Source organism: Corythoichthys intestinalis, chromosome 10 (genome assembly GCF_030265065.1).
Source record: "Corythoichthys intestinalis isolate RoL2023-P3 chromosome 10, ASM3026506v1, whole genome shotgun sequence".
In the NCBI taxonomy this organism is placed as follows: Eukaryota; Metazoa; Chordata; class Actinopteri; order Syngnathiformes; family Syngnathidae; genus Corythoichthys; species Corythoichthys intestinalis.
This window is the reverse complement of record NC_080404.1, coordinates 48,503,031-48,516,505: the sequence shown is the minus strand read 5'-3', so window position 1 is coordinate 48,516,505 and position 13,475 is coordinate 48,503,031. Positions and strand designations below refer to the sequence as shown.

The window sequence follows — 13,475 nt, the reverse complement described above, 5'->3', positions numbered from 1 at the left end:
ACACTTTTAGAATAGGTGAAACATTGTAGTTCATATAGGCCTGAATAGTTCCAAACCCAAGCAACACTGTTATGTTTTTCTGTGGGACTGCAGTGGTGGATGAAGTACTCACCTTTTTTGCTTGGGTAAAACTACAGATACAGGTGCAAAAAAATATTTGTTAAAAGTACAAGTATCTAAGAAAAAATTTACTCAAGTAAAAGTACAAAAGTACTTGCTTTAAAATTTACAAGTAAAAATTTAAAGTATTTTCTCCCAATGCATTAATGTATATTAAATATATGTACATACAGGGGTTGGACAAAGTAATGGAAACACCTACTATTTTGGCATTATAATCATTGAACATAATTATTAAAGAACAGCATGAGAAACATTCTAATGAAGTTGAGCCTCTCTTACGGCCGGCACAATCCCCAGACCTCAACATGATTGAACATTTATGGTCAGTTTTAGAGATTCAATCAAGACGTCGATTTCCACCGCCATCACCTCTAAAAAAGTTAGAGGGTATTCTAATCGAGGAATGGCTTAATATTCCTTTGGAAACAATTCACAAGTTGTATGAATCAATACCTCGGAGAATTGAGGTAGTAATTGCCGCAAAAGGCGGACCTATACCATATTAAATTAGATTTTGTTGATTTTATAAGGTGTTTCCATTATTTTGTCTAACCCCTGTATATACACACAGTAATCTGAGCCAATATTTAAAGAAAGAACCAGAAAATTCATTGACTGCTCAGTTTTATTTAAAACTGTGCAGAATGGAAAAACACAAGCAAGCGTCTCATCAGACCATAGGACATGGTTCCAGTAATCCATGTGCTTAGTTGACATGTCTTCAGCAAACTGTTTGCGGGCTTTCTTGTGTACCGTCTTCAGAAGAGGCTTCCTCCTGGGGTGACAGCCATGCACACCAGTTTGATGTAGAGTGCGGTGTATGGTCTAAGCCAGGGGTCCCCAACCTTTTTTGCACCACGGACCGGTGTGATTTGGGTCTTTTTCTCGGACCGGTCTTCTGTCAAATTTTGCACCCTTATAAAAATTTTGCTCCCAAAGCTTTTGTGGCGGTGAAAAAAGCCCTCTTTTGTATTCAGTTGGACTCACAATGTTATCCAACGGTGCGAAAAAACTATTTACATCATAAACATACATGTGCAACACGAAAATGGCGTAAATTAATGCTTAACGACACGGCAAAGTCGTTAAGTGAGAGAGCTGCGAGCAGTTGCGTGCAGTTAACATTGCAAAGATAAGTTAATATTCCTTTCTTTAAAGAAAGTTTGAAGTGTGTACTTTGGAATTGCTGCATTCGCGGTCATTTTTAACGTTACGCGCATGCCAAATTTGTCAGAACACCAGCAATGTGCGGCAGAAAAATACAGCAAATACAAAATGACATTTGTTTTTTGACCCGTCGTGTTAAGTGCAGGAAAAATACAACTCACCCGCTGAATCAGAGGGAGGCCTGAGCTTGTTTCGTTGTGACGAGATGGTCCCGAGATGGGAGAGTGAGAGAAGCTAGTTTCACAAAGATACAATGTTGGAAATTGTGGCACAGTTTTTAGTGCGCTCCTAGCGATGTCAGGATATTCCAAAACGACTTTAATCCACAACCTCGGTAGAGTTGTTGTCTCAAATGTACGTTTAAGGTCGCCGTGATTTGCGATCTCTACAAGCTAATATTCCTGTTGCACAGACATGCTCGAATCACTCGGTTTATTCACATACGGGTCACGAATCCACTCCGTCGCAGTGTGTACCATCATCAGAAGAGGCTTCCTCCTGGAGTGACAGCCATGCACACCAATTTGATGTAGAGTGCGGCGTATGGTCTGAGCACTAACGAGCTGACCCCCCACCTCTTCAATCTCTGCAGCAATGCTGACAGCACTCCTGTAACGAGTCACATGACATTTTGGAGGGAAAATGACCAGCAGTACTCAATTTGGACATTTAGGGATGTACGTAGTTTCTAAGGGGTGTACTCACTTTTGTTGCCAGGGGTTTGGATATTAATGGCTATATTTTGAGTTATTTTGAGGGGAAAATCAATTAACTCTATTATATAAGCTGCACACAGACTACTTTTCATTGTGTCAAAGTGTCATTTTGTCAGTGTTGTCCCATGAAAAGATATAAATATCTGCAGAAATGCGAGGGATGTACTCACTTTTGTGTTACACTGTAGTTGCTCGGGGCTTATCGATTGCCCCGGAGGCAGGAACTGGTATTGGTATTTTAAAACTGACAGTAAAAGAGCCTCAGACAACAATTCAGCATATGATGACAACACCAAATACAAGTGCTGCTAAAATTCTTTATTTTAGATTAAAAAACACATTAGACACACATGGGAATGAGATAGTATGCTGGTTCAATTTTTCATTTGACGGTATAAAGCATGTATTACTTACATTCATAAATTTAAAAGACATTTCTGTTAAAAAAAAAAAAAAAAAAAACATTTCTGTGTGTGGAATTACTGCACTATTGTACTGAGCGCAATCTCATTTTAGCTAGTGAGCTTTTGCCATTAATATGCAATTAAGGTTATTATCATCTGCTTAGTACAGATTTGCAACATATATATGTTAAAGAGCTTGCTATGTACAGTGGGGCAAATAAGTATTTAGTCAACCACTAATTGTGCAAAGTCTCCCACTTGAAAATATTAGAGAGGCCTGTAATTGTCAACATGGGTAAACCTCAACCATGAGAGACAGAATGTGGACCCCCCCCCCCAGAAAATCACATTGTTTGATTTTTTAAAAATTTATTTGCAAATCATGGTGGAAAATAAGCATTTGGTCAATACCAAAAGTTTATCTCAATACTTTGTTATTTACCCTTTGTTGGCAATAATGGAGAGGCCAAACGTTTTCTCTAACTCTTCACAAGCTTTTCACACATTGTTGCTGGTATTTTGGCCCATTCCTCCATGCAGATCTCCTCTAGAGCAGTGATGTTTTAGGGCTGTCGTTGGGCAACACGGACTTTCAACTCCCTTCACAGATTTTCTATGGGGTTGAGATCTGGAGACTGGCTAGGCCACTCCAGGACCTTGAAATGCTTCTAACGAAGCCACTCTTTTGTTGCCCTGGCTGTGTGTTTGGGATCATTGTCATGCTGAAAGACCCAGCCACATCTCATCTTCAATGCCCTTGCTGATGGAAGGAGATTTTCACTCAAAATCTCTCGATACGTGGCCCCATTCATTCTTTCCTTTACACAGATCAGTCGTCCTGGTCCGTTTGCAGAAAAACAGCCCCAAAGCATGATGTTTCCACCCGCATGCTTCACAGTGGGTATGGTGTTCTTCGGATGCAATTCAGTATTCTTTCTCCTCCAAACACGAGAACCTGTGTTTCTACCAAAAAGTTGTACTTTGGTTTCATCTGACCATAACACATTCACCCAGTCCTCTTCTGGATCATCCAAATGCTCTGTAGCGAACCGCAGACGGGCCTGGACGTGTGCTGGCTTCAGCAGAGGGACATGTCTGGCAGTGCAGGATTTGAGTCCCTGGCGGCAGATTGTGTTACTGATAGTAGCCTTTGTTACTGTGGTCCCAGCTCTCTGTAGGTCATTCACTAGGTCCCCCCGTGTGGTTCTGGGATTTTTGCTCACCGTTCTTGTTATCATTTTGATGCTACGGGGTGAGATCTTGCATGGAGCCCCAGATCAAGGGAGATTATTAGTGTGTCTTATTAGTATTAGTATTAGTATTAGTATGTCTTCCATTTTCTAATAATAGCTCCCACAGTTGTATTCTTTACACCAAGTGTTTTACCTATTGCAGATCCACTCTTCACAGCCTGGTGCAGGTCTACAATTTTGTCTCTGGTGCCCTTCAACAGCTCTTTGGTCTTGGCCATAGTGAAGTTTGAAGTGTGACTGACTGAAGTTGTGGACAGGTGTCTTATATACCGATAATGAGTTAAAACAGGTGCCATTAATACATGTAACGAGTGGAGCCTCGTTAGAAGAAGTTAGATCTCTTTGACAGCCAGAAATCTTGCTTGCTTGTAGGTGACCAAATATTTATTTTCCACTCTAATTTGGAAATAAATTCTTTAAAAATCAAACAATGTGATTTTTTGGGTTTTTTCCACATTCTGTCTCTCATGGTTGAGGGATACTCATGTTGACAATTACAGGCCTCTCTAATCTTTTCAAGTAGGAGAACTTGCACAATTGGTGGTTGACTAAATACATATTTGCCCCACTGTACGTGGTAAAGTGTGCAAAGAATAGTGTCTGATCAGATAGGAGTGTTCAGAGAAATTTTACTTCACATTGTAATAACGGGTCAGTGGCGTTTTAAGTCAGCCATGGCAATTAGTGCAGCGTTCCAGCCAGGAGATCCCATCACACCTCCACCTAAAATATATATATGTATATATGAGTAACACATGAATTCCGTTTTGAAATATGATTTGAGAGTGTTCCAAGCAAACCTGGATGACTGCCACTGCCACAAAGATACAGGCCCTTAATTGGTGTACGGTAGTCTGCCAGTGAGGGTAATGGTCTCGCTAGGTACAGCTGGTCCAGTGACATCGATCCATGAAAAATATTCTGTAACAGTTTTTGGATTGCCTTAGTTTGGCATGGAAATGTTCAACAAGTGCCTTAACTCATTCACTCCCAGCCATTTTCACCGGAGCAATCCCCTTCGTTCCCGGTCGTTTTACTGGATTTTGACTGATTTTGCAAGGCCCACAGAAAATTCAGTTCTATTACTATATAAACATGGAACCCACCAAAAGAAAGATTAGACTCTCTTCTTTCAGCAGGAAAAAAAAAAGTTAGTTCAGATCTTTTTCCATTCTTTAGGAATCAGCATTAGAAAATAGCTTAGTTTGAGCAATTTTCCAATTTCTGATGAAAAAACAGAGAAATTAAGCTTTTTGTAAAAGCATACATTTCAAAAACTTTGACTTTAACACAGCTATTTTTGCTTTTGTGACATCCCAAACATCTGAATAATGTTTTTGCTCTACAAAATAACAGCAACAACAAGACAAATAGAGCTTTTGATAGCAAAGTAACAATTTATTTGCTCATAACTAAACTATTGAACTGAGAGATGACGCTGTTGTGGCCGCGGCTGTATCGGCAGACGGGGTAAATTTTTCCCTCATCAACGCCTGTCTCATCAAGATAGATTTTTTTTTTTATCTTTCTTTTGTAGTGACCACTACCTCATAACAGAATTCACCAAGGGAACTTGTGTGGGCCATGTGCCTTGTTTTTTACATCGTTCTCCACATTTTTCCTCACACTTCTTACTTCTTCCAACTTCCGTTTCCTGACTATTTCTCTTCATTCCTTTCCTTTCATGGTCCTATATGAGTTCTTACGAAATGCGCTACTGCCCTCCAGTGGCCAGTTTTATTGCTTTAAAATGGATTTTGAGCGTTGTGCTTTGGAGCAAAGTTGCATCAGAACCTAGAGATGTCTCTTGTGAAAAAAAATGTATAAGACGTATAAATATGTTTTTGGGACACTGAAACAATTAAAAATAGAATGTATTTATACGTTTTTGGGAGCAAATGAGTTAATTGTCAGTGCAGAAAATCAGCAAATACGTTGCCTCATTACAAACACGAGTCATGAAGAGCCAAATGACATGGATTTACTAACTATTCAACTACATAGGTGTGTCTGAACAGTTGCTAGTGTCAAAAAATCAAAAGTGTTTACCCCTCCGGTGAGCCCAAAAATCCTCTCCAAATCAGGCGGAGTCAAGATGTCCCTGCCTATCACCGACTGTTTGAATCCAGGGGCATATTTCTCCACCCAGTCAAATACTGAATGAAAGACAGAAATGCATTTTAACAGGTTAACCATGTTTTTAAAAAATTATATTGGACTAAAACATTGATACAGAGACCTTCCCAAAACAGCAAAAATTTACCTTGGCAGATATGATGATAAGTTTTCCAGCCCTTTAATAAATACCCTGTTCCAATTAGTTGCTGGCCACATCCCTGATGAACGCAACACCTGACTATAAGCCGCCACCCAGCAAATTTGACACTAAAATGGCATTGTTCATAGATAAGCCACACTGAACTATAAGCAGCAGCTGTCCAATGTATTATGGGACATTTACACCGAAATATGTTAACCGGTAAAACTTGATTTGACAGTGGCATCATAAGACTGTCCAAGACCAAATGAACCACCATGAAGCTTTGAACAGATTGGCTGCAAAGCGTCATTTCTTCAAGAAGTTTAATTTGGCCATCACTGCTCCCTTGAGGAAGACAGTCAACCTCTGCTGCCACCTGCTGTCAACACTGTTGTCATCCAACATGCCTCCTAGCATGCACTGCAGCGCTACAGACACAATAATCAAAATTCCTGTTCCGTGCTAATTGTTTCTTCAGTTACTGTTCTAGTTGTTTCATCAATTGCTAGCAATGGTATTTGGTAACACTTTATTTGACAGTGGCGCCATAAAACTGTCATAAGACCATGAGAATTAAGACATGACACTGCCATGAGCAGTAATGAATGCTTATGATAGATGGCATTATGTGTCATCTGGAAAATTATCTTACTTTTGAATGAATGTAAAAATTCGAGCAGGACATAAAAGAAGTTAGTGACAAAATTTGCCAGATGATACTTAAAGACATCTGTCATAAGCGTTCATTAATGCTCATGATAGTGTCATGTCATAATCATTATAGACTTATGGCAGTCTTATGATGCCGCCGTCAAATAAATTGTTACCTATTAACCCAATTAAATCGACAAATAAGCCACACTGGACTATAAGCCACAGGACTCAAAATGAGGGGGGGTAGCGGCTTATAGTCCGGAAATTACGGCACAGTTTTCCCTTCTAATGAACACACTTTCTTAACCACTATTCTGAAATACTAAAATGTTAATAATTTTCCATATACTGTGCTATTATTGACATTTACAGTACATTATTTTGCTCAAAATAACAAAAATAATACAGTGACAAATGTTGTATATGGGAAGAAAAAAAACAACTGATGGGCCTCTAGTTGATTGTAATTACAATATCAACTGTGGCCCTGTTTATTTTTATCACTGCATCTAAAAAGTTGAAAATATAAAGTTTTTAAATATGTGTCTTGGCACACTCCGTTTACGTGATTTTACAAAATGTGGCCAATTTTCAAAGCATGTTTATTTTTTTTAATTGCTGAAATGGGCTTTGTGTCGCTGTGTCATGCTGCTACTCTTCAAATAAAGCGAAATAAACTTCAGCTTTTAAGCTAATAAGTAATTGGAATGATTTTGATAAACCCTTCTAAGTAAATGAAGACATTTGAATGAAATCAATTTACGTGAGTACACACAGACACTACTTATAATCGTGTTAAAAATGTCTGTTTTTCCAACCGTTATCCGCAAATGCCTCTTTGTCCTGCTCAGTCCAATCTCTGCCGTCAATGCGAAAGGGGGTAAATTGAGTGAACATTGACACTACATGACAGCCAGAGGGCGCCAATGTTGGATCCAACACAGACGGGATGGTCATCTCAATCATTGGTCTGGGAGGGCAAAACACACAAGATAAAATTATCAGATTCTTTGGCAGTTTTTGCAAAGCAGTCAAATGAAATGTGTCATTTCAGAGAAAGAGCTGCTAAAATGATGTTACAGGCTTACCTTGTCGAGGGGCGTCCATTTACGGCCTCCATGTAGGCTGCTTCTAGTACGTCTACACTTTCACAATTGATATGAATGGAGCACTGATGATGAGGTCCGGGTCTATTGTCTGGTGTGGGAGCTGCGAGGAAATTTGGCAGCTTGTCTATTGCCACTGTTAATAACACAAATAGGAAGGGCTCACGTTGAAAAAAAAATGTTTGCATCCAGCTTTGGTATGTTTGAAATGTTGGCTTTGATAATTCAAGACATTAATTTTCATTTACTGTAATTTTTGGGCTTTAAGGCACACCTGACTACAAGCTGCCACCCACCAAATCTGACACGAATACGTCATTTGTTCATAGATAAACCGCACCGGACTATAAACCGCAGCTGTCCTCACTGAATAATGAGATATTTACACTAGGGCTGTCAAACGATTACATTTTTTAATCGAGTTAATTACAGCTTAAAAATTAATTAATCGTAATTAATCGCAATTAACCATAATTCAAACCATCTATAAAATATGCCATATTTTTCCTGTAAATTATATATATATTCTGTAAAATAAATTGTTGGAATGGAAAGATAAGACACAAGATGGATATATACATTCAACATACGGTACATAAGGACTGTATTTGTTTATTATAACAATAAATCAACAAGATGGCATTAACATTATTAATATTCTGTTAAAGCGATCCATGGATAGAAAAACTTGTAGTTCTTCAAAGATAAACAATAGTACAAGTTATAGAAATTTTATATTAAAACCCCTCTTAATCTTTTCGTTTTAATAAAATTTGTAAAATGTTCAATCAAAAAAATAAACTAGTAGCCCGCCATTGTTGATGTCAATAATTACTTACACAATGCTCATGTGTGCTGAAGCCTATAAAATCAGTCGCACCCAAGCGCCAGCAGAGGGCGGCAAAACTCCATAAAACACAATTAACAAGTGGGCATTTCACTCTACTATCATTTAAATCTGTCTGAGCGGGACATGTGTGTTAATTGCGTCAAATATTTTAACGTGATTAATTATAAAAATTAATTATCGCCCGTTAACGCGATAATTTTGACAGCCCTAATTTACACCAAAAGATATTAACCGGTAACACACTTGATTTGACAGCCACGTCATAAGACTGTCATAACACCGTCATCACTATGACATGACACGGTCATGAGTATTTATGAATGCTCATAATTTTGACAGTCTTATGATGTCGTTGTCAAATAAAGGGTTACTCATTAACCCAAATAGATCAACAAATAAGATGCACTGGGCTATAAACCGCAGGATTCAAAATTAGAGAAAAAAGTAGTGGCTTATAGTCTGAAATTTACGGTACGTGGGCTTTAATTGACCATTTATTGTCTCATCATAAACCATTGGCAGTTATTAAATAACCGAAATGTATTAACTCATAAATTAATTATTGACCAAGCACTAGTGTGTTTACTACAGGCTGAAGGCTCTAACGATGCATGACCCTGCTGGCTGACTCCTAACCTATAGGCAATGAGTTTGCAATTAATTAATTGGCCCGATACAAAAAAAAAAATTGAATCGGGCTCTAAAGGTTGATGCGTATACATCGCTAGACTATACTTAACAAATTTCATACTGAACCATATACAAATAATAGAGGAATATATTTTTTTAAATGATAGTGTACACACTAGGGATGGGAATCGAAATCCGATTCCAATTCCGAACCGGTTCCTAGTGTTTCGAAGCCTCGACATCACAATGAAAAAGCCTTAACGATCCCTTTAACGATTCCTAAAGACGCATATTGCGTCGTGACTAGTGCTGCAATGATTAATCGATTAACTCGAGTATTCGATTAGAAAAAAAAATTCGAATTAAATTTTGTTGCTTCGAATATTCGTTTAATTAAAGTGGCGTTGTAATGGTTTATTTTGAAAGTGTGTGCATTTAGTTTTATTGAGTAGGGTGGATACACTGCCCTCTGGTCTGCCTAATTTCCCATGGCTGAATCCAACTGCTCCCTGTTAAGACCAACGTAAGCTAAGTTTTTGTTTGAGCTAATGTTTTTTAATGCAATCATAATTTAGTTTATAGGTATATTTAGCCGTTTTTTTGTAGGAATATGCGTCTGAACCATTTGTCAGGAGCATTGCAAAAAAAAAAAAAAAACAGTTAGCATTTTATAGCATTTAAGTTGGCGGACTTTTTCTATGTAAGTTAGCCAATTGTTCTTTTGTTGGACTTAGAATCTCATTCATTTATTTTTTTTTATACCGTTTGAGGCTCATTTCAGGTATTTTAATTTTTCATGTTCCATATCCGATTACTCGATTATTCGAACTAACTAGTTCATCGATTAATCGACTACTAAAATAATCGATAGCTGCAGCCCTAATCGTGACTGTCTTGTTGTCCAGACGCATCAAACTAGCATGGCGCCAAGAACCACCCGCTCTAAAGTTTGGCTACACTTCACCAGGAAAGAGGGTGAAAATGGTTTAGCACGAGCATTGCAGCCGTAAACATAACAATGACAGCACGTAGGTTCAAACGCTCGAAAGTGTGTCTTCACTTCATGAGGAAAAATTACAACAAAACGACTTGCAGTCATTGCAAGGTGGAAATAACTGCATCGGGAGGGAAGGTGGAGATAACTGCATCGGGAGGGAATAGACTGCACTGTCCTCACCGAGACGCTAAGGCTTACTCCTGGCTATACAGCTAGCTAAACTCCGAAAGGACGATACAGAGGACGTTGGTATAATTTGCTGACTTTATTCAACCATTACTTGAAGAGTGAAACTAAAAATAGAAATGAAACTAATCAATTTCGTACCCAACAACAAACAGGTCTGCATCAACGTAAATCGGTGATGATTAGCTGCTAATACAGTGATAACAAGACAGTTAGCATGCGTTCGCTAGCATTAGCACATCGTTCAAACCACTACACAACTGGATTTAAGTGTCCGATCGCGAGTGGAAACACACAACACCTACAAAAAAGATGATAAATACAGATGTTGCCTCTGTAGATATTTTACAAACATTAACAAAGAACATAAGGTCGTAGCAGTGTTTTCCTCCCTCACTAACTCGCTCACTCGCTTGGATGCGGCATTTCTTCGTCTTCGCGTGTAAGCGCGCTCTTCTTCACGTGAGCGCGTGAGGAAGCGCAAGGGCGCCCCCACTTGGGCGTGAGTGCACCATAAAAACTAAAAGGCATGCATTTCAATATACTGGTAAATAATACGCTTTAACAGGGGTCCCCAAACTACAGCCCGCGGGTCGGATACGGCCCGCCCTGGCATTTGGTCCGGCCCCCTGAACAATACCAGAGAGCATTTTGAATTTTTTTTTCTTAATAGTGTGTTTATTTTCTGGCCTTTTCTGTGAAGAACTCAGAGAGGGTTATTTGGTTATCTATTGATTAATAGTGTTATTATTTTTATTTTGTTTACTTTTGTTCTGTGAAGAATCCAGAAAGGGTTGTGGCTGTCTGAAAAACAATTTTTTACATTTAGGCACTCCTGCAATCGTCACACTTTTTGTTTTACAAACTGACCCCGGCCCCTCATTAGAGAAGGGAAAAGTTATGTGGCCCTCACAGGAAAAAGTTTGGGGACCCCTGCAAGTTTAACACATATTGCCAACAGCAGAACAACGACCTATATGCCAATATATACCAATATTTTTAATTTTTATTAGAAAAATGTTTCAGTAAAATGTTACACATTCTTGTGCATTTGCCACTTATTGCCACAGTTAATATAGAGGCTTTGGGCCTCTTTTGACCTCGTCATGAGTTTGTAAGGTTGTGACTTCTGATTAATCAAACTCGATGCCAATCAAAACGTTTGTTCTTCTTTTTCCCAAATTAGAATCGATAAGAGAATCGATAAAGAATCGAATCGTTAAGCAATATCGATAATGGAATCGGAATCGTAAAAATTCTATCAATTCCCATCCCTAGTACACACCCCTAACAACAACATGATAGGTGACTTGACAGACCTTCGGCCTTTAAAAATGTAACTATTCTGAAGTACATATAAGAATTGTAATGATTCATTGATAAGCATATGTATTTGAATGCCAGGCCCAAATATTTACCATTGATCTTGGTGACAGGCGAAGTGTAATCGATCTGATCAACAGCTTTCAAGAACTCAGAAGAAAGGATCCCCTGGATAAAAATGAGATGTTTGATCCAAAAAAATCTTGTGAATTCATAAATATTGCTTTTTATATTACCTGTTGAGTGAGGCTCTTAAACGTGACGTAAGGGGTAGCATTTGAAAGAACTATTCCACTACGAATCTCTGTGCCATCCTTCAGCACCACCCCCTTGGCAGCACCATCTGAGTCAACCACAATGTGTTCTACATCCTGTAGATCACACATTGTTTGTTTACATTTGGAAATTATTATGCAGTAGGCTACGGAGTTTTGACATGCTTCCATTAGTGCCCATATGACTATATTTTAATAAAGATTACCTTCTCTGTGAAAATGTCTGCACCGTAAGATCGGGCAGCTTTGGCTAGAGCCTTAGACAGGCCTCCCATGCCACCTTCTACGTAACCCCAGGCACCTTTCTCCTTCTCCAACTCTCCCATCACATGATGCAACAGCACATACCTATACAGTACCCATGTGATGTAAAATTACATTCTGAGTGGCATAAATAGATCTTAGACTGTTTTATACAGAGCTAACTGAAGCCAAAAAAAAGCACAACCTTACCATTCCTAATTTATACTAGGGCTGTCCCAAACGACTAATTTTCTCCCGATTAGTCAGCCGACTATTTTTACGATTAGTCGACTAATCTAATAATTTAAAAAAAAAAAATGGGGGGGGGGGGGGGGGGTTGTTTACTAATTAGGGCCCGAGCACTGAGCGTGCGAAGGCCCTATTGTTTTGCAAAGGATTATTATTAGGGCCCGAGCACTAAGCGTGCGAAGGCCCTATTGTTTTGCAAAGGATTATTTTTTTTTTTATTTTTTTTATTTTTTTTTTTTTTCAGGGCAAATGAAAACGGCCAATTTGGAGGCCTGAACATGCACGAAAAGTCACCAAAATTTGCACATACGTCCGGAAAATTGTAAATTTCGATAATTTTGCAACGTTGCAAAAAAATATAACAAAATGGCTCAGTGGCGCCCCCTTGAAATTTTAAAATTGGCCTATAACATTAGGGTCTGTCAGCGTAGAGCAATGAAATTTGGGGGGTCTATACCTTGTCCAAAACCGCTCCAAAAAAGCATTTACACGCATATTCCAAACCCAACAGGAAATCGGTTATTTTGGATCAAATATGAAATTTTTATCGATTTACAGGGTGCACATTTGAGACCTTTTCGCCGAGGGAGTTAGTTGGATCATCTTCAAAATTGGTGAGACTGTTCAGGAGACATATGAAATCTTAAGTTTTGAAAATGGTGCGTTTTCATTCACGGGTCTGACCTGGGCGTGGTGCCAAAGTCGACCATTTTTTCGGCAAAATGACAAATTCAGTAAATGACTTATAGTTCCTTGACACAACGTTCAATCTTTTTCATATTTGGCATGTATGTGTGGTATCCCACCCTTAACACGAGTGCATTGAAATATTACCCATTAGGTCTAGCGCCCCCTAGTGAGAACAGGAAATGCCTTTTTTTACGAGACAGGTTCCTCCTCCAAGGGAAAAAAATCTGTTGACCTCAAACCTGCATCAGGGGAGCCTTAAGACCTGTGTTCAGGTGCCTGATGAAAAATATTGAGGTTTCGTTGAGGCGGAGGGGTCCAAACAGGAAAGTGAAAATGAACGTCAACAATT

The 13,475-nt window shown here is 38.8% G+C and overlaps 1 protein-coding gene across 2 annotated transcripts in view; it reads right to left on the bottom strand.

Annotated features, from left to right (window-relative positions):
• Positions 1–4,150: 4,150 nt before the first annotated feature.
• pyroxd2 (pyridine nucleotide-disulphide oxidoreductase domain 2) overlaps positions 4,151–13,475 on the bottom strand; it is a 29,041-nt gene continuing 19,716 nt past the window's right edge. For both annotated transcript variants that reach the window (XM_057848665.1, XM_057848666.1), the window contains 8 exons: positions 12,151–12,292; positions 11,906–12,040; positions 11,765–11,837; positions 7,666–7,819; positions 7,396–7,547; positions 5,713–5,819; positions 4,464–4,584; positions 4,151–4,386 (listed from right to left, as the gene is read on the bottom strand). In XM_057848665.1, the coding sequence (XP_057704648.1) occupies positions 4,316–4,386; positions 4,464–4,584; positions 5,713–5,819; positions 7,396–7,547; positions 7,666–7,819; positions 11,765–11,837; positions 11,906–12,040; positions 12,151–12,292 (955 nt within the window). In that variant the 3' untranslated portion in view covers positions 4,151–4,315. The remainder of the gene's footprint in view (positions 4,387–4,463; positions 4,585–5,712; positions 5,820–7,395; positions 7,548–7,665; positions 7,820–11,764; positions 11,838–11,905; positions 12,041–12,150; positions 12,293–13,475) is intronic.